The sequence below is a fragment of the Manis pentadactyla genome, chromosome 1 (genome assembly GCF_030020395.1).
Source record: "Manis pentadactyla isolate mManPen7 chromosome 1, mManPen7.hap1, whole genome shotgun sequence".
In the NCBI taxonomy this organism is placed as follows: domain Eukaryota; kingdom Metazoa; phylum Chordata; class Mammalia; order Pholidota; family Manidae; genus Manis; species Manis pentadactyla.
Window position 1 is genome coordinate 225037799 of NC_080019.1, and position 22021 is coordinate 225059819.

The 22021-nt window shown below is 38.3% G+C and overlaps 2 protein-coding genes across 2 annotated transcripts in view; one reads left to right on the plus strand and one right to left on the minus strand.

Annotated features, from left to right (window-relative positions):
- The window catches only part of ATXN7 (ataxin 7), a 122182-nt gene extending 118162 nt beyond the window's left edge, over positions 1-4020 (minus strand). Inside the window, exon 1 of the mRNA XM_036878396.2 lies at positions 3896-4020. The gene's annotated coding sequence lies outside the window, so the exon portion shown is untranslated. The remainder of the gene's footprint in view (positions 1-3895) is intronic.
- A 72-nt stretch (positions 4021-4092) lies between these two features.
- On the plus strand, positions 4093-21965 carry THOC7 (THO complex subunit 7). Its single transcript, XM_036878401.2, has 8 exons — positions 4093-4244; positions 16169-16286; positions 17013-17140; positions 17436-17522; positions 19051-19108; positions 19998-20064; positions 20146-20215; positions 20995-21965. Exons 1-8 carry the CDS (start codon positions 4226-4228, stop codon positions 21060-21062), a joined length of 615 nt encoding a protein of 204 aa, XP_036734296.1. The 5' UTR covers positions 4093-4225; the 3' UTR covers positions 21063-21965.
- Positions 21966-22021: the final 56 nt, after the last annotated feature.

Below are 22021 nucleotides of genomic sequence, written 5' to 3' on the forward strand. Positions count from 1 at the left end.
GAATTCACAACCACTACTCCACTTGAAAGCAGAAGGCATGAAAGCTCACCATGAACAAATGACAGGAAAATGGAAAGGCAATGGAAACACTGGAAGCAAGTTTATTTTATGGCCATGAGCATTTTAAGTATTTTATTCATGAATCACTCTTTTACTCAAAATATCCTCTCTTTCTTCAATGTTTAAAGAAAGGAAGATAAAATTCATTCCCTCCAGATTCTTTTTCCTGTTGAGAAAAATCAATGCAGGTACCCAATTGTGCAAACATTTTAAAGATGTCAGAATTAGACACTAATAAAATCCCTGGAGTACCTGTGAGAGTCCCAAAAAGGAGAGGGATAAGCAAACATTTTTAAAGGCAATGCACTAAAAACTACATGTACAATTTTAAAATTTAGATTAAGATTTTTCATTTCAATTATAAGTAAAGAGCAAAAGTTAAATGGAATCTTACCCAAATGGAGAGCTAATGATGCTGGTGGGCAGCTATTGTTTCCTTCTGCCCAGCATCCATGTCCTCCACCTGCCAACTGCATCACCATTTTCCTTCAATTTCCCCCTAAGTGTCTACAATATAAAGACTGCTTGATCCTAACTCATTTTTGAAAACCTGATTTTAAAAAAGAGTCTCATTAATATTTTCCACCATACTTATTTGAAAATAATGCACATTACACTCAGATGTTTATTGATGGTGACCCACATCTAGCTTGCAAGTCCTTCCTCTGGGCCAAATGAATGGCTCAGGGTTTTGTAAAGGCAACTTCAGGCTAGCCTCCTAACACCTTTACTAGGTATGCTTTATCCAGATGAGGAACTGACCATCAGGCAGATTAAGTAGCTACAGTGAATAAAAGATTTCAGATTTGAACTTAAATGTGTTTTGACTCAAAAATTGTGTTTTTCTCATCAATCTCTGCTGTCTAGCCAAGGAACAAACACATTTTCTTAGAATAAATACTTCCCAGTCAAATTTCAAATTTGCTGGAGAGCAATAAATAAGACAATGAAGCTCAATGAACCATTTGCTCTACAGGCTGGTTGTCATTCTCAAGACTCCGCTTATCCTCCATCAATCTATCTGGCCTAAATTCTCAAATAAAATCTTAAAACAGTCATAGTGCACCCAGGACTAGCATGCCAAGCCTTTTATGTGTGTGTATGGCTTATCAACTAGCAGGCAATGTTTTGCCATGGGAACAAAATGGAAGAGCTTTTGCACCTCTAAGACCACATGACATCAGAACATACTGGAACACATGCCCATTCACTTATGCCTATGGCTAAAGACAACTTGAAAATCAAGTGCTAAGCACAAAGATGCACCTCTTACTTTTTTTCTTTCAAGAATTACTCTAACTCCCTATTAATTCTAGAATAAGAATTATTCTAACTCATTTGTTTAATTAAAATGTGTGCCTCTGTTTGGAGCCTAGGACCTTTTTAAATAACAACTATAGACCCTCTCCCCAGAAAAGTACACATCCACAAAAAGTTTTTGTCACAAGTAAAGAGGGTTCAGGAATCTCTCAAAGCCCATTTATAGACCCCTGGAGGTCCATAACAAGGAAAACCCTTGCTCTAAAAGCATACTGCAGAAATGCCTACGTCATTTCACAGGACCAGAGAGAAGACCATATAGACAGCTCTCTCATCATCCTTTACAGTTTCTGAAGGTTAATATTAAAGAAATACTCAAATGTACTTCCTTAACTAGACTCTCATACTCTCAAAGGATCCAGGAATCTAAGAACTTGAGCAAATCAGCAAATCTAAAGTCATATAAATTCAAAGTCCAAATCAGTTTTGTTATAGTTTAAAATTTGCTACTTCTTTCTGCCCAGAGAGGTGTCCCTAGAAAAGAAAGAAACAATATTATAGCTTAGAGCTTGAGTCCTTCCTATTTCAACATTCATGAATGGGTTAATATATAATTGATTATATGAAAAAAGGCCATTTCTAAAACTTATTAATAAGATATTCTTTCACTATAGATATGAAAGGAAGCCAATTAAAAGAATTCTTAAATGCTCAACACATAGATGTGTCAATGTGATCGCGAGTTAAATTATGTAGCTGACAAAGCAGATTTTTTTAAGTTCATAAAGGCTCAAAGTTCTCATGTGTTTCCCATGACTTAAATCAAGAAGTTTCAGGAATATTTACTTGCAGGTATATCTCAAACTTTACAGTCTTTCCAATCTCCCTTGGTATTATTACCTTAAAAAATTTCTTGCATTGTCCAACAAAATTTAAGTTACAAAATGAACTTATAAAAGTGGGCTGTAATCTAGGAATAACTGATAGAGAAAGTCTCATGAAAATTTAACAGTTAGAAGGGGCAATCTTACTTTCCTATAAACACTAAACATTGTTTTAAATCACCACATGCTGTTTCAAAATCAGTACATAGTAAAACGAAGTAAAAAGTATCTTAAAAAGAATGTAACTTGACAATTACCTTTTAGACAAAAATCCCCACCAAAATGCCACTTGGGATAGAGAGATAACCAATTTGCACATTCAATTCACAGTTTGTAGTATTAAAGATTTAAAGTAATTGTTTTGGTTACAGTATCTTCTCTCCTTCTAAAACCAAGAAAATGAACAGGGCCTGATACCCCAGCACAGCCAGCGTTTAGACCAATATTACTTCAAAGGCGCGGAGGTTTCATACCCTGGGGGGAAGGCAGGTTGTACCTGAGAATCTTCATTCAAAGTTTAGGGGAAAAAAAATATTTAACCTTTGTGCCAAAAAGTCAAAGGCGCTAATTCTTGAAAGCAGTGTTGGAGAGCATTATTGAAGTTTCGACCTCATATAAGTGAATTAAATTTTACATATACTGATTTCTAGCTAAAGGTTAAACACACTTCATTGTCATATATTTACATTTATAATTCTTCCTCTTGGAAAGAACTGAGAGAAAGCAGGGAGAATGAACCCAACTTCGGTAAGGACATTGAAATAACCAAATGCCATCCTACATAATTGCTTCACCCCGGATATGATTTGGAGGAGGGGAGGGAGGGTTGAAAAATTGGAAAATAATTTCAATGCTCAGTAAAATATCAAACCTGGGTTCAAAACGCAGACACTCTTCTTGCAGTGAACTGAAATCATCCATCGCACTGGAGATCCAATCAGCTCCACTGTCCTGGTTTCCTCTCGCCTCTCACTACCTAAACGGTGCCATTTACGACTAACTCACCGAAGTTGAATCAAAGTGACTTTTGGGAAGAGATGCCAATATAATCTACAGTGTGCCCCGGAAATGTGTAACTTCTACACACAGGCAACGTTTCTCATTAAGCACCCCCTCCCCCTTCACTTTCAACTTCCCCTTAAGATGGGGACAGTCACATAGACATTTTTTTTTTTTAATCAAAGACAAAAATAAATAAATAAAAGCACCCCATCCCAAGGACCGACAGGACTCCGGCGCCCGGTGGGGACGACGGGCACAATGCGCCCCGTCAGTCCGCGACGTCTGCCGGAGACCGACAAGTTTCTCAACCCCCCTTCCCGGCACCCGCCAGAACCCAGGCGAGAAGTGAGGGTGCCTCCGGGGCCGGAACCGCGCGACCTGGAACCCGGAGCCTTTCTGGCCCGCCGGCCGCACCCGGCGCTAGTGCCGGCGCTCGGGACCCCCCAGGCGCGCGTGGGCGCCAACTCCGCGGGGACCCCCGCGCCGCGCCCCCTCGGCGCCCTAGTCCCGCGTCTCCCGGGCCCGGCCGGCTCCAGGCGCCCCCACCCCCAGGGCAGCGAGCCCACCGCCCCCTGCTGCGGCGGCCGGGACGGGTTCCTGGGGCCGCGGTCCCCTTCCCCGCGGAGGCGAGGGCCCGGCCCCCGGCCGGCCCGCGGCCCCCTGCCCTGGCGGCAGCCGGGCGAGCTCACCTGGCGGCCGGCGGCGGCCTCTGGGCGTGGGCCGGGCGGGGGCGGCGGGAGGGCGGCCGGGGCCGCGGCCGGGTCGCCGCTGCCCGCCTGGCTTCGCCCCCACGCGCGCCGGCCGCGGCCGCCCCCGGGAAGTGCGGGGAGCGCGGGGAGCGTGGGTCCCGCGGCGGCGGCGGCGGCGCGGCGCGGCGCGGCTCAGGCGTCGGAGCGGGCGGCCGCGGGCGCCGCCGCCTCCTCCTCCATGGCTGTTTACCCGGCTGCATTGTGGGAGTTTGACCTCCGCCGCCGCCAACCGCCGCCTCAGCTTGCGCCGCCGCCGCCGCCGCGCACGCCATGGGAGCCGTGACTGACGGTGAGACCCGGTCGCCGCCACCCCGGCCCGCTCCCCGCAGCCCCTAGGCCTCCCCGGCCGCTTCCGGGAGACCCGGGCTCTCCCGGCCGCCTCCCCCGAGCCCCTCGGCCTCTCCCCGGAGCCCAGCGATCTGCTCGGCCCGCTCTCCGGAGGCCGCGCCGAGCCTAGGCAGCATGTGCAAGAGGTCATCGGGGGCTGGGGCACGCGAGGGGGCCGAGAAGCCTGCAAGCGGGGCGTGAGCGGGTGGTACCCGGAAGGGCTCCAGGCTGTGGGAGTGTGTGGTGACCGAGCACTTGGGTGGGGATGGTGGGGTCCGAGGAGCAGCCAAGAAGAGGCAGTGGTGGAGCCCTGGAGCCGCGGATCCGGGGGGCCTGTGTTAAGACTGGGAGTGGGAACTCCAGCGATGGGCCAGGGGCTTGGGGCCGAGCCGGGAGGAAGGGAGGTTCCACGGCCAGAGAACTAGCGGCGGTAGCGTACAGAGGGTGACACCTGGAGGAGTCCTCTGGATAGACTGGAAAGGGCCCCCGGACAGTGGGTTGAGCCCAATGAGGCCCGAGAACCAGCCCCGCGTTGGGGGTAGGGGGAGGGAGCTGGGAACAGTATCTAGAAAGAACAGATGTACGGGCTATTGAGTACGAACAGGGAGTGTGCATAGGGGATTTATGAGAGCCAGTATAAGGGATGGGGCTGCCTAGGGTAGATCAGGACAGCAAAAGATGTGTTTGTGTGTATGTCTTGGAGAGGGTGCTTTGACCTCTGGTAAGGAGGGATCTAGGGGCGTTGGGTCTGTTTTGAAGAGGGGGTGACCAGTAGCGTAGATGCCTGTGAAGAGACAGACCACTTCTAAAAGTTGGGGACAGAGAGCGTCTTCAAATTAAGGGGCAGGCAATGGGAAGAAGAGTAATAGGCCCACGTTTGCGGATGCAATATGGAATAGTGAGGTGGCAGACTCTTCAAGGTCCCGGAACTTCATGGGAATTTAACTTCGCTTCATTCCAATTTTATTTATTTTCAGTAGATACTTACTCTCCCTGGGCTAGGCTTTAGGATTACAGCCCAGAGCCAAAAGACAAGCCCTTTCCCCCCTCTAAGGTCAGTGACTCGTGTGCAAGAGAAATTGGGTATATATTTTTCATGGCATGTGTTACCACAGGGGAAGTACAACGTTGGGAACTGTCCTAGAAGCATGTAACAAATTGCTTATCCGTTCTCAGAAATCAGAAAGCTTTCCTGGAAAAGTTAACTTTAATCCCATTTTTGAAGACTAAATAGATGTAGTTGAACTGGTATTCCAGGTGGGGAACCACTTGTATAAAGGCCCCAAAGTGCCGGAGGAACTCAAAAATGGAAAACTTTGGCTAGAATTTATAAAGTTATAAACCAGAGATTTCTGAGCAAAATGAGACACAATTAAACGTGTCCCATTGGTGTGATCAGATTTGCATTAAAGAACAACCCCCTACTCTGAAGAATGGGGAGAAGGGAAAGTGAGTTTGGTATTACTCTTTCCTTTCTGACATTTACATAGTATTTATCGTATGTCAAACAGTGCTCTAATTATCCCACTTTTCAGATGAAACTGGGACACAGAGGTTAACTTGCGCAAGGTTGTACAGGTAATAAGTCAGCCTGAACTCAAAACCAGGTTGACTCCAGAGTTCTTGCTTCACCACTATGCATTGTCTCTAAGCTGCAGCAGTCCTCGTGAGAGATGAGGGGGCTCGGGCCAGGAGGGAATGCAGAGAGGCAGATGGCAGAGGAGCTAGCGGGGAAGGGAAATGGATGAGCAGAATGTCAGGACTTCAGTGATTGAGTGGATGGGAAGGGAAGGGCTGAGGATTATCCCAGGTCTGATCGGTGACTCGGTGCTTATTGGTGCTACTTTTCTATTTATTGAGGTAGAGAACTTCAAAGGAGAGAGAGGGTTTGTTAAATGGGAGATGGAGAAGGAAAATGAGTTCTAGTAAATATACTGCAGTCAAGTGCCCCCCACACCTTTTAGAGGCCATAAGAATCCCTCCTCCCCAACCCCTTGCCAGTTTCACAAGCTGTCTGACCTTGTGCAGGTTAACCTCTTTGAGCCTCAGTTTCATTCTTTCTAATGGGAATAATAATAAAATCTACCTCATAGGGTCATTTTCAGGGTTAAATGCAATAAAAGTAGTAAAGTGCTTTGCACTGAGTCCAACGATAGTAATGTTCAGTAAATACTATTAAATGTAAGAGTTGGTTTACTTGTCTCGTCTCAGCCTTCCTTTGATGAAGACTGTGCCTTCTTCCTCCCTTTCTCTGCACAGATTGCCCCTCCCTGCATTTTCTGCCAGATGACCACCTATTTGTTCTTCAACACCTACCTCAGATTATCCCCCCTCCTCTTTTCTAGAACCAGTTGATCATTAACCTATTAGCCATTATGCATATTGCAGCTGTAGCCCTCAATACTTAATTTATTTATATGGCATATTCCAAAACATACTTAAGGCAGCTCACCATGATAAGAAAACAAAGAACAAACCAAAGCAGATACAGGGCAAAAATTAGATCAAGACTAGGAAAAACAAAAAGTTACAAGTGGGTGATCCTCAAAATGCAAGGGATAAAGTCTGGAATATTAATTAAGAAAGTGACTCTTGTTTCTCCAGGAGTCCATACCAAAGAGGCAGGACCTGGTCCATTCTGTGCTGAGAAGGCAACATTAGAAAGACAAGACAAGCAGCTTTTTCAGATGTAAACACCAGAGGAAAAGCTTCTCTTCACAGATAAGATTATTTATCCCCATAAAGAAAAGCCAGTGTCATGTCCATAGCCTGTTTTCAGCATGGAGGGTCATCGGGCTGTTGCTTAGCAGGTCCCTTACTGGATCAAAGAAGCTAAATCACAATTTAGAAATTCTAAGCCCTCAGACCATGTGGTTTAGGTGAATAGCTCTACTGGTCTGTCTTAATTCAGAGCAAGGTTTTTTGCCTGTTTAAGAATATCTAGACCATAGAGGAGAGGACAAACTAACTTCTTCAAGCAATCCTCTGTAAACAATGGATTCTAGGAAGGCAAGAATGGAAGCAGGGAGGCAACAAGAAGTATTCCAAGGGAGAGATGGGTGGGTTTGGATTAGGATGGTGGCAGTGGAAAAGACTGACAAGCCGATGCCCTTGGCATCTCCATTGTCATGAAGAGTTCTTGGAGGAGGACCAATACCTGTCTCTGAAGCTTAGAGGAGGGCCAGTACCCTCTTAAGGATGTGAGGTGCCTGGTAAGGTACAGTACCCTCTTACAACCCTTACATATGAGTTTGCATTCCCAATTAGACTTCTTGGAAGAGAAGCTCTATTTCCTGCTCAAGGACAAGGACACATTGGTTAATTTGAGAAACTGTCCTCCTCAGAGGGAAGGAGAAAAGCACTGTTGTTATCTAGAGATACTGAAGTGTAGATACCATCACTGACCTATCATTTTATAGATGGAAAATGGAATTCCTGCGGTGTTAGTGGCGGACTGTCACATAACTAGTTGTTGGCAAAGCTATTCTCTCTCCTCTCTTGTTGTTACCCCCACATTTTGGCTAACTGAAAAACAGTTTAGATGTTGTCACTATGCTGTTTAGATGTTAAACTATGCTCACAGTTTGCATTTTGTATGTGTTAATTTAAATGGTGTTAAACTGTTAGTACCCCGATAGAAATCATTGCAGAAGTGCTTTTTGCAGCACAGAGAACGTTAGGTAGACATGTGGATATGGCAAAGCAACAGATGGCAGATGAGAAGCGGGGGTGGGGGGTGGGATATGATGTACATTCCACTTAATAAAGCTTGTTGGTTTTAACAGTTTCTTTTTTAATTTAGGTAAAATTTGTATATAATAGTATATTACTTTCAGGTGTACAACATAATAATTGGGTATTTATATATATTACAAAATGATCACCACAATAAGTCTACTTACCATCCATTACCATACAGCTGACCCCCTTCACCCATTTTGCCCACTCCTCTACCCCCTTCTGATAACCACTCATCTGTTCACTATATCTATGATTTTGTTCATTTGTGGGGTTTTTTGATTCCACATGAGTGAGATCATGTGGTATCTGTATTTCTCTGTCTGAAATATTTCACTTAGAATAATACCTTCAGGGTCCATCCATGTTGTTAGAAATAGCAAGAGTTCCTTCTTTTTTATGACTGAGTAGTATTCCATTGTGTGTGTGTGTATATATTTTTTTTAATTAGTGTAATGTATGGATATATGCTTGTTAAAAGTAGAAATAATGATTTTTAGTATGCCTATGAACAGCAAGACAGAGTAATAGAACTGCACTATGACTTTCTAATAACGCAATTGTGTGTATTTTCCTATGACTGCAGATGTAACACTAATCTGTAAAAGGAAGATAATAATACACACTTTAAAAGGTTTTTTTCAAGGATGAAGTGTAGTAATAATGTAAAGCACTTCAAAGTTGAGTGATCATTTAATTTATTGTCCAAACCCAGACACTTTGCAGAGTAAAGGAAACAGACAAGGTTTATGGTCATCAAAACGAGTATATAAACACCATATACATGTCTGCTGTTGCTGTTACTCCCATTTCAATTCCTGATCCAATGTTAGACATTTGTGAGCACGGTGTTTAGCCTTTTCTTTTTTCACTAGCGCCAGTGGATTCACCCACTTTGTTCCCTCATCTGTGGCCTCAGCACAAGGGTTACTGATGCTGTTCAACTATTAAATAATTGTTTCTTTGATAAAGAGAAATGGTTTCTCAAAGCAGGATTGGAATTTCAACCTTGATTTTGTTAGCACCATAATCTAAACATCTAAATAAATCAAGGGAAAAACAAAGCACCTAAACACTACTCTTTTGCTTTTCTTTAATTTTTAACTTGATTTTGGTTTAAGTAGTTTACTTTGGCATCAACAATTTATTCAGATTGGACCAAAGTATCTCATAAGGGATCAATATTACATGGAGGAACCAAACCATCTTATTGTTCTTTCCACCTGACTTTTTTGTGACTTCTCAATATCGTTTGTCTTAAACATTTTTTTAATGATTTTAAGCTTCTTGAAAGGGGGAGCTAGATGTTACTGTACCATAAGTAATCTAACACAATGAGATGTACATAATTCAGCTTACTCACTCGTGAGCAGTGGCAAGTGCTTTTACAGTGCTTTAGTCTTTGCTCTTACTAGGTCAGGTCAAGCCAGCTTTCTTTCTTCTTGTAAACACACAATAGATTAAAAAAAAGGTTGACTAGAATTTTTAATACAGAAAAAAATAAAGAAAAAGCCTCAAATGATTGATAAGCTCACTATCAAGAGAACCACTGTTGATACTTTTAAAAAGAAAAGTAATACAGGTCAGAAAATTTGAGAAGAAATGCATCAAGTGAACAAGTGGAAGGAAGCCTTCCCCTTGTCACCTTCCACTGCTAATCCCTCACCAAAGAAGTAGTCACTATCATCTGTTCTTATATACTCTTCTAGAATGATCTTTAAGTACCTCTAAAAGGTGAAAAAGCACCGTCTTGGTGCCAGACTCCTGAGTTTGAGTCCGAGCTCTAATCCTTCCTTCCTGGGCCATTTAATTTGGGCAAATAAGTTTCAATTACTTCATCATAAATAGGGATAATATCTACTTAAAAGGGCTATTGTGCAGATTAAGTTTTTCCCTAATGTGAAAAGCATTTAGAACAGCACTTAGTATGTTGCAAACTTTATGTGTACTAATTGGTATGCTAGTATGTATATATACTTTAAAATTTTATACACAGTATGTATATATACTATAAAATTTTATGTCACACTTTTCTTTGTGATACTTCTGTAATGATACATCATGGAGCTCTACCTCATTCTTCTGTATCAGTGTGTAGTATTCTATTATTTTTTAAAATATAATCCCCTATTAAATATTTAGTTATTTTCAGTTTTTTACTCTTACACATAGTATTGCAGTGGAGGTATTTGTATAGATGTCTTTACACACTCGTAGGAATAATATTCCAGGAGACAGGTCAAAGGGTATTTATATTTTTAATTTTGATACATTGCCCTAGTAGCTACCTGTTTTTTTCCACTGTAATCCTGCCTTAAATTGTTATCCCTTCCTGTAGTTATCAGTTTGGATCCAGAGTGTTTAGGAACACCAAGATAAGCCAGTGGTCCGTTTGCAAGCCTATTGAATTCCTTGCTAAACTGCCTTTAAAGAAAAGAAAATGCCAATCTTCATTGGTAGATCACAGGATTGCTGTGTCCTAAAAGCAGATGAGACCTCACTGTTGTGAGGTCTGGTAGTTCGGGAGGCGCATGTCATGGTAGCTTAGCCTAGGAGGAAGTCACAGAACAGTGAGACTGTTGCCACTGGTTGTCAAACCTTGACCTATCCCTAAAAAGTAAGTGTTTTGGAAGCTGGCCCACCATTATCTTCTAAACTGTTTTCCTCTTTCCTTTTTAAAATTTGCTCCAAGATTTTCTGAAAACTTGTTTAGTAATCAACATCCTAATAGCTACTGTGAGGGAATAACAATTATGGATTTTGAAATGATTGTTAGTCTGGGCTTATGAGAGATTGCCTTTCCCATGCTAAAATGAGAACACAGCTAACATGTCTGTGTCATCTGACCAGGGACTTGGAAATGGAGAGTTGGCCTATGAGATATATTTCAGTATATCTCATAGTGACTAAAGGGTTCATTTCTTCCTGCCTCTGTTTATGGGAAATAGCTCATTAAAACCAAACTCCTTAAAAGGACTATTTGAAGCTTATTTTGTGTCTTAAGCAGTTTGATGTTTCTTCCAGGTCTAGACTGGCGTATAAGACAGGAAGGGGTCTAAAATTCAAGTAAATATTTCCTTATCAACATACATGTGTCATAACTCATTTTAAAGTGATTTTTGAATGGCAGACATTTTGTAGGTATATTTATGGTACAACACATAACTGAATCCAGTAGGAAGTCTTCCTACAAGCCTAAGTCAGGTGGAAAACACTATTCTCGGGGCAGAGTTGTAAAGTATTTTGGTTTAAACGGTTTTTAACAGACTTTATTGATTCTCACAGTCAGTAAGAAAGTAATCACAACAACTAAGAAATGCCATTGATAATATTAATAAAATAGTTTCTAAGCCATCTGTACTGTTTTTATAGGGTAGACCAAGGGTCGCCAGAATTATTAATATTAGCATTCAAATTGCATGTAGAGAGCTTCAAGCATGATAGTAATTTATAAAGTCAAATATATAGTAAAACATGTTTTAGGTGTACTCAATCTAGAGCTAGTTGATGAGGTACCATTAAAAATAATAAGGCTCATGTCATGCTTGTTAGGAACCACTGACAGCAGACTATCTTGAATTTTTAAAAAAAAAGACTTTTCAAAATGGAAACACCCTTTTGCTTTATTTTGTTGCTTTTGGATTGATGCTTTTTGGATTGATGCTGTACTTTGTATATTTCAGTATATCTCATCCCCAGAGAATTTTCCAGGCAGCAACTGTCTATACAGATTAAGCTAGAAATATCACAATCTAGCAATATGAAGCTTGAAACAGCAAATTTGTGAGAACCTTAACTGGGCAAAACTTTGTATAAATGCATACTACATAACTACTTACGTACACAGATATATTTATAGATATATCTTTCAACATTTACTCACTTCTTTACATTTTTAGGATGATACCAGTTGTGGATTAAATTTAACAAAGATAAGAATAACTTTTTGTTTTGTTTTTACTTTCCTGCAATGAACAGGTATTGTGCTGCTTTGTTACACTTTTATGTCTGTAAAGTTCTACAGCAGTCTTACAAAGTAGAGAGTTTTATTCCCATTTTACAGATGAACTTAAATCTTGGTCTCACACAAACATACAGAATGAACACTTCGTGGACCAACCAGAACATTGGCCCCAGTTTTTTACTTCTGGCCCAGGGATTGGCTGTGAAGGAACACTTTTATCAGACAAAAAAGGGACAGACCGAAGCAGAAGGGCCTGTGTCTGCCTTGACCAGAGTCCCCTATGCTAGCAGGATGGGGCATACCACACTCCTACTCATGCCACCCACTGCTGGCATTTGCCCCTGCCTTTTGCTAACCAAACTCTGCTTAGCTCTAACCTGCCTGCCATGACCTGTGATTCTAATCTCTACTTGAATTTATGCCATTTTAGCGCCTACTGCATGTGCTTTGATAGCTTCCTAACTATTAGCCTCCCTGCCTTCTGGCTTATCCCAGTTGCATTCCATTTTGTACACTGCCCTCAGCTTAATCCTAGAAAATCCTGCCCTTGAATCTTTATCAGCTCCCAGTGGACTGCCAGCAAGGTCCAGACCTACTAGGATGGCGTTTACTAGTGCAGACTCCCACCATCTGACCTCTAATTGCCTCTAGGCCCTTGGGTCCCAAGATTTGTCTTCACTCATCCTGCCTCCCTATGCTCTAATGTACCATGTACCACATCAGCCTTTGTATCCCCATCTCTGCTTAACTTTAAGCCTTCTCCCTGCTGGCATGGGGGGAAGAGAAAGGACTCAGCTTGCTTTCTTTTTTCTCTTAACAGCTTTATTCAGGTATAACTGATACACAGAGAACTGCACATATTTAATGTGCACAATCTGACGCATTCAGGCATATATAGACACCTATGATACCATCACTACAATCATAGCTGTCATCTGCAAACAGGAGATTCTTAGTACTCATATGGTTCAAAAATCAAATAACATAAAAAGATATATCCCCATCTTCCAGTCTGTCTCCCGTCTACCCCACTTGTACTGCCCCTCTCCCTTGATAACCCCTTTTCTATTAATTTCTTGTGTATCATTCCTGGGTATATTTGTGAAGATAAGCACATAAGAGTATATCTTCTCATCCCTACCATTTTTATGAAAGGAAACATGCTGTACATACTGTTGTTTACTTTGCTTTTTTTGGTTTTTGCTTTTTTAACAAATTATCTAAATGATCTCTCTTTATCAGTACATGGACATTTCCCTCATTCTTTTGTGTTTTTTTATGGTTTCATAGTATTCCATCATATTCTTGTACCAAAACTTGCTTATACAATACTAATTCCCTGTTGATGGATATGTCATATTGTGTATGTGCAGGTATATCTAGGATTGTTGGTCAAAAAGTTTATGTTATTTGAAATTTTGATAGAAATTACTAAAATGCCTTTTAGCTTTTTCAGTTGATGATTTTTCAGTCCAAACAGCAGCTCAAATTCTACTTCTGATGGCCTCCCCCCAAGCCAAAGGGAGCTCTCTTCCTAATCTCTCCTCCTGTGTGATTTAATAATCGCAGCTGCCTTTGTGTGTGTGTGTGTGTGTGTGTGTGTGTGCGATTTTTCTAGCTAGGGTGAAAGTGCTCATGTGTTTATTTCACATCCTCAGAACTTATTCTAGTACCTAATGGACACATCTGCTCATTGAGCAAATGTGCCTTTCGTACAAGAAGAGAAATCTCTGCTGTGGACCTGAAAATAAGATAGCTTCCTGCTTGTCCTTGTTAGTGTTTTATGGAGACAAAACTCTTTGGAGGGCAGATGGTCCCAAGCAAGCACCACAAATCCAATTTAAAAATATTTATTGAGCATCAGAAATTTAAAGATACAGTGTGAGAGGCTGGGGAGAAAACAGAATGAACTAGACATAGGACTGGCCTTAATGAAACCTTTTTGCCAGCTTTATTTGGTTTATACCATGTTTTCAACATTTTTCAAAAACTTTTTAAATTGGGACATTCACATATACAGTTGGAATGACCATAAAATGTGTTTGAAACATTTTTAGTCACCAAACTTAAAAAATCTCTTGAAAAACAGCATCCCCCTTGGGGTACTCACTTTCTAATTTCTCTATCCTTACTCCCTCCTCCCTGAAGGCATTTACATTTGAGATCCCGGGTCCTCAATAAAGCAGGATACCCAGGCATCTGGGAGGATGATGGAATTTCTTAGGGCCTTGGGAGAACAGAAATAAGAGAGCCAGCAAAGTAATTGAACAGCGTCAAACCAACATCACACTGCTCACCCATTGGGTGATTAATTGTAACAAAATTAATGTGTTTCCAATTTTTAAAAATCTATTCATTTTCTGCATTTTAATTTATTTGAGGATGATGTTTTGTCTCAGTGTCCTCAAGTAATATTGTTCATGGTTAAAAAATGAAAACAGTAGTTTATATTTAAAGTGTAAACTTAAAATACCTGAAGAGTCTTTAGCTTGAGCAGCCTGTCAAAACCATGACTCTAAGAACAAAACCCAGTTCTAAAAATGTTTATCTGATGTCACAGAAGACATTTTAAAACTGGAGCCATCTGCCTTTCAAAGTTTATCTCCACTGCACCTGCGCTCAAAAATACCTCTGCCTACGCACAGGAACTATTGTTTAAAAATTTTGCTGTTGATTCATCAGGCAGGCTCTCCAGGAATTGTTCACACTTTGAAATTTATTTTTAAAAAGTGCATGCATGTGGTAAAAAACAAACACAAATCGACAAAGCCATATAGAAAACTAAATCTTGTCTCATTCTCCATCTGTAGTTCTCACCAGAAACAACCCCTATTACCTGTTTTTTGTGTATCCTGCCAGAGATACTCTCTGAATACACAAACATATATATGTGCAATGTGTGCACACATACATATACAAACACACAAAGCCTCCCCCTTTTCTACACAAACAACAGAAAAATGTGTTTCTCTGCACCTGTCTTGTTTTCATTTTACTTAACATATCTAAGGAGATTTTTTTGGCAAGAGTATAAGTATTCACACTATTACTTCTGCCTGCATTATATTACATTATATGAATGTTTCATAATTTAACCATTCTCTTACTGGTGAATGTTTAGCTTTGCAATCTTTCTCCACAAACAGCACTGTTAAGAATATCCCTTTACATATGTCTTTGTGCACGGGTGTACCTGTATCTGTACGATGAATTCCAAGAATTGGAATCACGGAGTCAAAAAGGTGTATGCATTTAAATATCGCTTGTTGTTGCCTGGTTGCCCTACAAAGAGTATAACTACCAGTTTATAGTCCATCAATGCACATAAGTGTAGTTTCCCAACACCCTTCCCAACACTTTTATTGTAGGTCTTTGGATCTTTGCCAGTTTGACAGATGAAAATTATCTTGTTGTGGCTACAATTTGCCTTTCTCATGTTATGATCTGGCATTATTTTGTCTGGCAAGAACACTAGCTCATGGCTGCCATGCAGGCAGGTTGGGGGCCTTGCTTGTTACTCATCATTATCATCTGCACGTCTTTTCTATTCCTTTTTCTTCTCTTTTTTTTTCCCTTGAAACAAAAGTGAGATAAACTTGTTTAAAAAAAAAGTCCTCATAGGGGAAGAAACATTACAGATATAATAATTAAATCACACTTTCTAAACAGCAAATCCAATCCTTCTGCTCCCTCTCTCCTTCTCTCTTAGTCTGCCACACCATCTTTGAAATCTTCTTTTCTCTCTATCCCTTTTCCCAGGACCTCACACTAGTCAGAGACATGAGTACTTTAGACTTCTTTTTGTCTTAACAGATTTTTCTAAAACAAGTTCTCCAAGAATTACCGCCTTATTTCTTTGGTGGTACCTGGAAATTATTTCCACTCAGCAACCCTTCAGTGGAATGCCAGTTCCGTAAGGGCAGGTTTGATCCCTGCTATAACCCCTGCCCCAAGAACAGGACCTGACACATCACAGACACTCAATAATATACATAAATTGTAATAAAACTTACATAACATAAAATGTACCATTTTAACCCTTTTAAGTGTACAGTTCAATGGCATTAAGTACATTTACATTTCAGTAATTTTTTCTGGATAATGAATGAGGAGTGATATTGGTTATTTGTCCCTGGAAGTTAACCAGAGCCAGACAATCATTTTACTCACGTTCTTTCCTCCAGACGAAGTCATACGGAAGCGCCTCCTAATTGACGGAGATGGTGCTGGAGATGATCGGAGAATTAATCTGCTGGTGAAAAGTTTCATTAAATGGTGCAACTCTGGATCCCAGGAAGATGGGTATTTCATTTCACTGTTGTTTCTACACCAGTGTCCTGATGTGATTTTTCACCATATAGAGTCTTACTACTTTTTCAAATTTTCACTCACTTTAAATGTCCAATGGAGTCAACTCTTGCTTAATCAGAGTAGATTTTTCTGGCCTTCACATCTCTTCAAATGCTTGCTTTGTATTTATTAAAACATGCTGATAGCATAATATTAAGAAGAAATGAAGATTAAATTTAGGCTCAATATTTTAGTCACTTTTAGCAAGACAAAACATCTAAGTGAAACTTTCCCCTTTTTTAATAAGCTAATAAAAAAGTTGCAGCACAGGTTTATATATATTCAATAATTTTTTCACTTAGAAAACTTTTCCACATTTGAATTAATTTTTCACATAGTTGTATAGAATGAGAAAAATGAGAGAACAGATTTGTGAAAATAACAAACCATCTTAATTAAAACATTTTTTAAAATATTTGTAAACCAAATCCAAACAGTTGTTTGAATTAAGTGTATATTGATAAGAAGTCCCATCTTTGTATTTGTAACTAAAGTAAGTTATAAATTCAAGTATACCACATTTGGAAAAAGAAAACATATGGGCCAGATACTCTATAAATTATTTTAAATAAAGCAAATGATTCTCTCAGAACTTGGTATAAACAGCAAATTTATGCCTGTACTGTACTAGTTCAATTTTGGCAAGCCACAAAAATACCCTTTTCCCTCTTTCATTAGATACAGCCAGTACCAACGTATGCTGAGCACACTGTCCCAGTGTGAATTTTCAATGGGCAAAACTTTGCTGGTATATGATATGAATCTCAGAGAAATGGAAAATTATGAAAAAATTTACAAAGAAATAGGTAAGGAAAAAAACTAATTTATGTTTCTACCTATAATTTTTATGTTCTAAAAAGGAAACAATATCTGCAACATTTTTCTTTGATTAGTGGTAAGAAAACAGTATTAATAGAGCACAGTAAATGTTAGCTACAAAAATGTATTCAAATATGATACAATAGTAAGTGTTACAGCTATTTTTGAATGCCAGCATTTATTTTATTAGCAATGGAACTTAAATAGAAACACATTTTAAAATTGAAAATGTCTGGAGATTATACATGCTCTTATAATTATAAAAAATCTTTTTTTGTATAGAATGTAGCATTGCTGGAGCACATGAAAAAATTGCTGAATGCAAAAAGCAAATTCTTCAAGCAAAACGAATACGAAAAAACCGCCAAGGTAAGGGTTTTGTGAGATTTAGTGTACAAATACTTTATTACTGACCAGTATTTTCATGTAATTTTTAATCTTTGAGGTAACATCTTCAACTAGAGTCAACCTGAATTCTAAAAAAGGAATTAGGACCCAAACTTAATCCTTTAAAACCATATTATTCTTTAAAATAGTGAAGAAGAAAGTCTATGCTGGGGGAAAAAAAATTCTTTGCTGATATTTATTATCCAATTATTTCTTGAGTATTCATTTTCTTTCCTATATTCAGATCCCTTTGTCAAAATAATGTTATAATTAACCAGCAAACACAATTTTAGAGTTTTGATTGTTGTTTGTTTAATGGAACTGCTTTCAAAAAGAACTTAAGACCAGAGTTTTTATTAAGTGCAAAGCAAGCAATCATTTATAAGCTGCCTAAATAGCTAATAAAAGTAAATTTACTGTTTTTGTTCTGATCTCTTTTTAAATTAGGATATGTCCTTATTGTCCATAAAAACTATTTCAAAATAATTTTTAGTGCCAGAGACATTGCTCCTCCCATAATTTAAACGGAAAATTAAAAAATATAATGTTTAATAATAATCACATATGTATGAAAAATTAAAAGGAAATAGAAAATGTTAATGGTTGTTTTGGGTTGTAGGTTTTTATAGGGCTTAGATTCTTCTTTTCCTTCTTTTGTTTTTTTTTCCCACTGAGCATGTATTATTTTATAATCCAAAGAATTTTAGTTAAAAATCAATTTTATTGAATATGCTTATTTCTAAAACAATGAATTTTACTTTTTAGTAAGCTAAATATATAATGGTATAATTCCTTATTTTTGAAAGTTGGTTTTTGAATTCAGTTTAAAATACATGTGGTCAAGTTCTGGTGGCCAATATACAGCAAGATATACCAGCTTATTTAATAGTTAATATCAATTCTAAAATGATTTTTATATGCTTTACAGTGTTTCTGTTGATTAAGTAAAGCTTTTAAATGAATGCTGCCATCCATCATTCCATAAGAAAGGTTAACAGGCAAAACATGACTTATCTTGGAGGTCCCAGTAGAGCAGAAACAAATTACCTGAATTTTAAATCATTTCTAAGTTCCTGAAATCTACCTTTTGAATGAATGAGAAGTGTAATTTGCTATTGTCTAAGATTTGAAATTAATGGTAGGATATGTTTACCTTGATCTTTAATTTGCTCAGCAAACAGTGAATAAGATCCTCTTCAGAATCAGTCCACTTGATCAATAATGACTTAAGTTCACTTATGTTTATGCTGGCCTCTTATAGTCTTCCCAGAGATAGGTAAATGGAGAAACAGAATGGGACTGAAGTCCTCACCTGGAACACTTTTGAAGTCATGTATCATTAGAGTTACAGTTGAGTCAACTGAAACTGGCAATATTCTTTCTATCCTTCCATGGTTTCATTTCTTTATGTACTAGGGAAATGATTAGGAGAGATCTGTGATATCATCAATTTTATTTTCTTATCCTGGTTCAAAAAACCTGAAATTGGTAAATATTTTATATCTTTCAGAATATGATGCTTTGGCAAAAGTGATCCAGCATCATCCAGACAGGCATGAGACATTAAAGTAAGTTTAGAACTTGACTCTGAAATGAACTAATCTGTACAGATAAATGTTTACATATTAGCCTATGAATTCATTTTTATAGGAATATATAATATGTTTCAAAGGAGGGGTCAGTGTCAATATTACATATTATAATGCCTCTTGATTTGATTTTTCCTTCAATCTTACTGCCTATAGTTCTAAGATAAATAAATGTATATGCATCAATACAAAAAATGGATAAAAGAATATGGTCTATTCATATAATAGAATACTAAATAGCAGTTAAAAAGAGTAGATACACACTTTTTAAATACAGACGTCAAAAACAATCAGTGAAAAGAAAAACAGAAGACGTAAATTTTTAATTATTCCTGTTTCTGAAATACATAATCATAACTATAAGTCCCCCTAATATTATATACTAATACCACATTTACTTAGAAATACAAATATGTGCATTAAAAAGGGATTAGAATGATACACTGATTGCCTGAGTAGGAAGTAGGGAATCAAGGAAGTACAAAGGCTTAGGACAGAAGACTGGGGATAAGGCTTAAAGGACATTTCAAATTAATCTAGTGTTTTATTTCTTTTATCACCTTCCTCCAGCCTCCCCAAAGACAACTTGAAGTACACATGGAAAAAATGTCTAAGTTATCAATTCCTGGGATTTGATATTATCTGTTTTTGTATACTTAAAAATTATATAAACACTTTAAAATAAAAATAAGTACATATTTAGAAGTTAAGAAATCATACTTAGCTTTAAAAGTCTCATAATGGAGTGCTAATAACTTCTTATCCCTTTTTTATTTTTAAAATAATATTTAGTAACTAAAAAGGTAGGTATTAATTGTGCATTCTGTTCCCTCATTAGCAAAATATAACCCTGTTTTATTTTTTTCAGGGAACTAGAGGCTCTGGGAAAAGAATTAGAGCATCTTTCACATATTAAAGAAAGTGTTGAAGATAAGGTATTTGCATAATATGTTAGCTTTTGTGATATGTATATGTTTAAAGATCAATCTGTAGTAATTTTTCTCTTGTTAACACAGTTGGAATTGAGACGGAAACAGTTTCATGTTCTTCTTAGTACCATCCACGAACTTCAGCAAACACTGGAAAGTAAGTAGAAATAGTCTCAAATTGAATGTTCATGAAGATTTTTAAACAATCCAGGGGCATGCCTTCTAAAAGTATACATCTTAAAGAGAGAGTACACCTTCTTGTTCAATTTCAGAACAAGATATAGCTGGATGACATTAGAAGGTATTCATGTTAACTTTCTGCACATACACGAATAGCCTGACTTTGTAGTAATATGTGATTTAAGTACATATCCTGTGGTTTAAATTAAGAGAAAGTCAAGGATGATAGATATGTAATTTTTCTTGGTTATTATAGTTTCTTCCTATAAATTAACAATTCAGAACTCAGGCAGGCAGTGATAAGTGAATGACACAATAGGCACAGAGCCCATCTATGTAACCAGTGAATGGAGGCTGCTTTGGGGAACAGACTTCTTTATATTGACTATACCACAGTTGGAAATTTCTTGTTATCTGGTCTTCTGATTGTTTTCAAGAAAAGCCTATGACCTAGACTTCTTTGTGTGTGTGTGTGTGTGTGTGTGTGTGTGTGTGAATTCTAACACATAAAATTTACATTTTGATTCAAATGATAAATAACAGAAATACCACTTTTAAAACCAAGCACATATATCAAAGATATTTCAAAAAAAACACTAAACACACACATGTGGGCTGATTACAGTCACAGGCTGCCATTTTGCCAATTTTGCTTAAATATATTGGCTGATAAAAGATAAAAATGTTTTCATTACTCATTAAAAACATAATTTAAGCAGGTTTGACTAAGGTTTTACATTTCTTTTGTAATTCCAGATGATGAAAAGCTCTCAGAAGTAGAAGAAGCTCAAGAATCCAGCATGGAAACAAATCCTAAACCATAGATAGGCTCATCTCACTGTTGCCAAGAACACTGAAGTAGCAATCTCACCTCTGTGTGTTTAGAATTTGTTGTGCTCTTGAAAGTTTTGGTAGTGAGCTTTTTACTCTTACACTTAAAAGATAGGATGCAATGTGTAGTAAAATGTTGTTAGCTAGATTTGTTTGTGCTCCTTAGTATTCTAGGTGGTTTTTAACTGGTAACATTGACTTGCTTACAAAATATATTGAAGAATTTGAGAAGATGGCTTATGGCATTTCTAGGATATACATGAGAAAATAACTCATTTTCTGGAATTGACTCTATTACCACTTTTGAAAATGGAGTCCATGAGCAGGCTTCAGAAGGGCTGTGAACTTATGAAATCATGTACAAAGTCGTGTTTGTGGTTTATTAAAAACCTGGGAGAGGTTTCATGATATTAAGAATTATAGGCGTGAGAGGTAATTACAAGATACAGTCAGTCGATACGAATTACTTCAGATTTCTCTCCTCAACACTTGAGCAACATGTTGGTAAATAAATGTTTTGCTGGTAGTTCTCTCTATTGTTTTGTTCTTTAGGATTTGTTTCCAGTAGGAAAAATGTATCAATAAAGTGAAGAAAAGCAGTTTTTGAGAAAAACAGTCTGTTAAGATAGTTGTGCATAAAGGATTCCATGATCTTAAAAATTAAGCTAAGGCTGAATCACTTGTAATTTTCTAAAGTATTGAATTACATGTTCAATACCTGCTGGTTTCCACCCTTACCCATATTTATTTTCGTTCAGAAACATGACACTTTGCATGAATCATACCTTTATTAATGTTACATTTTTATGATTTTAAAAAGAATTTTTATCTTTACAAATGTAAGTTTAAAATTAGCTCAGTAGTTGTTATATTAAAAGTGTCATTATACATTTAAATGCTTCCTCTAATTTTTCCGGGCAAATCATTGGAGAAACTACTTTGCAGAATTGTT

Coding starts and splice junctions, on each gene's coding strand:
- THOC7 (XM_036878401.2), top strand. Junction 16,287..17,012: donor TCTGGATCCCAGGAAGATGG/GTATTTCATTTC, acceptor CTCTTTCATTAG/ATACAGCCAGTACCAACGTA. Junction 20,216..20,994: donor ACTTCAGCAAACACTGGAAA/GTAAGTAGAAAT, acceptor TTGTAATTCCAG/ATGATGAAAAGCTCTCAGAA.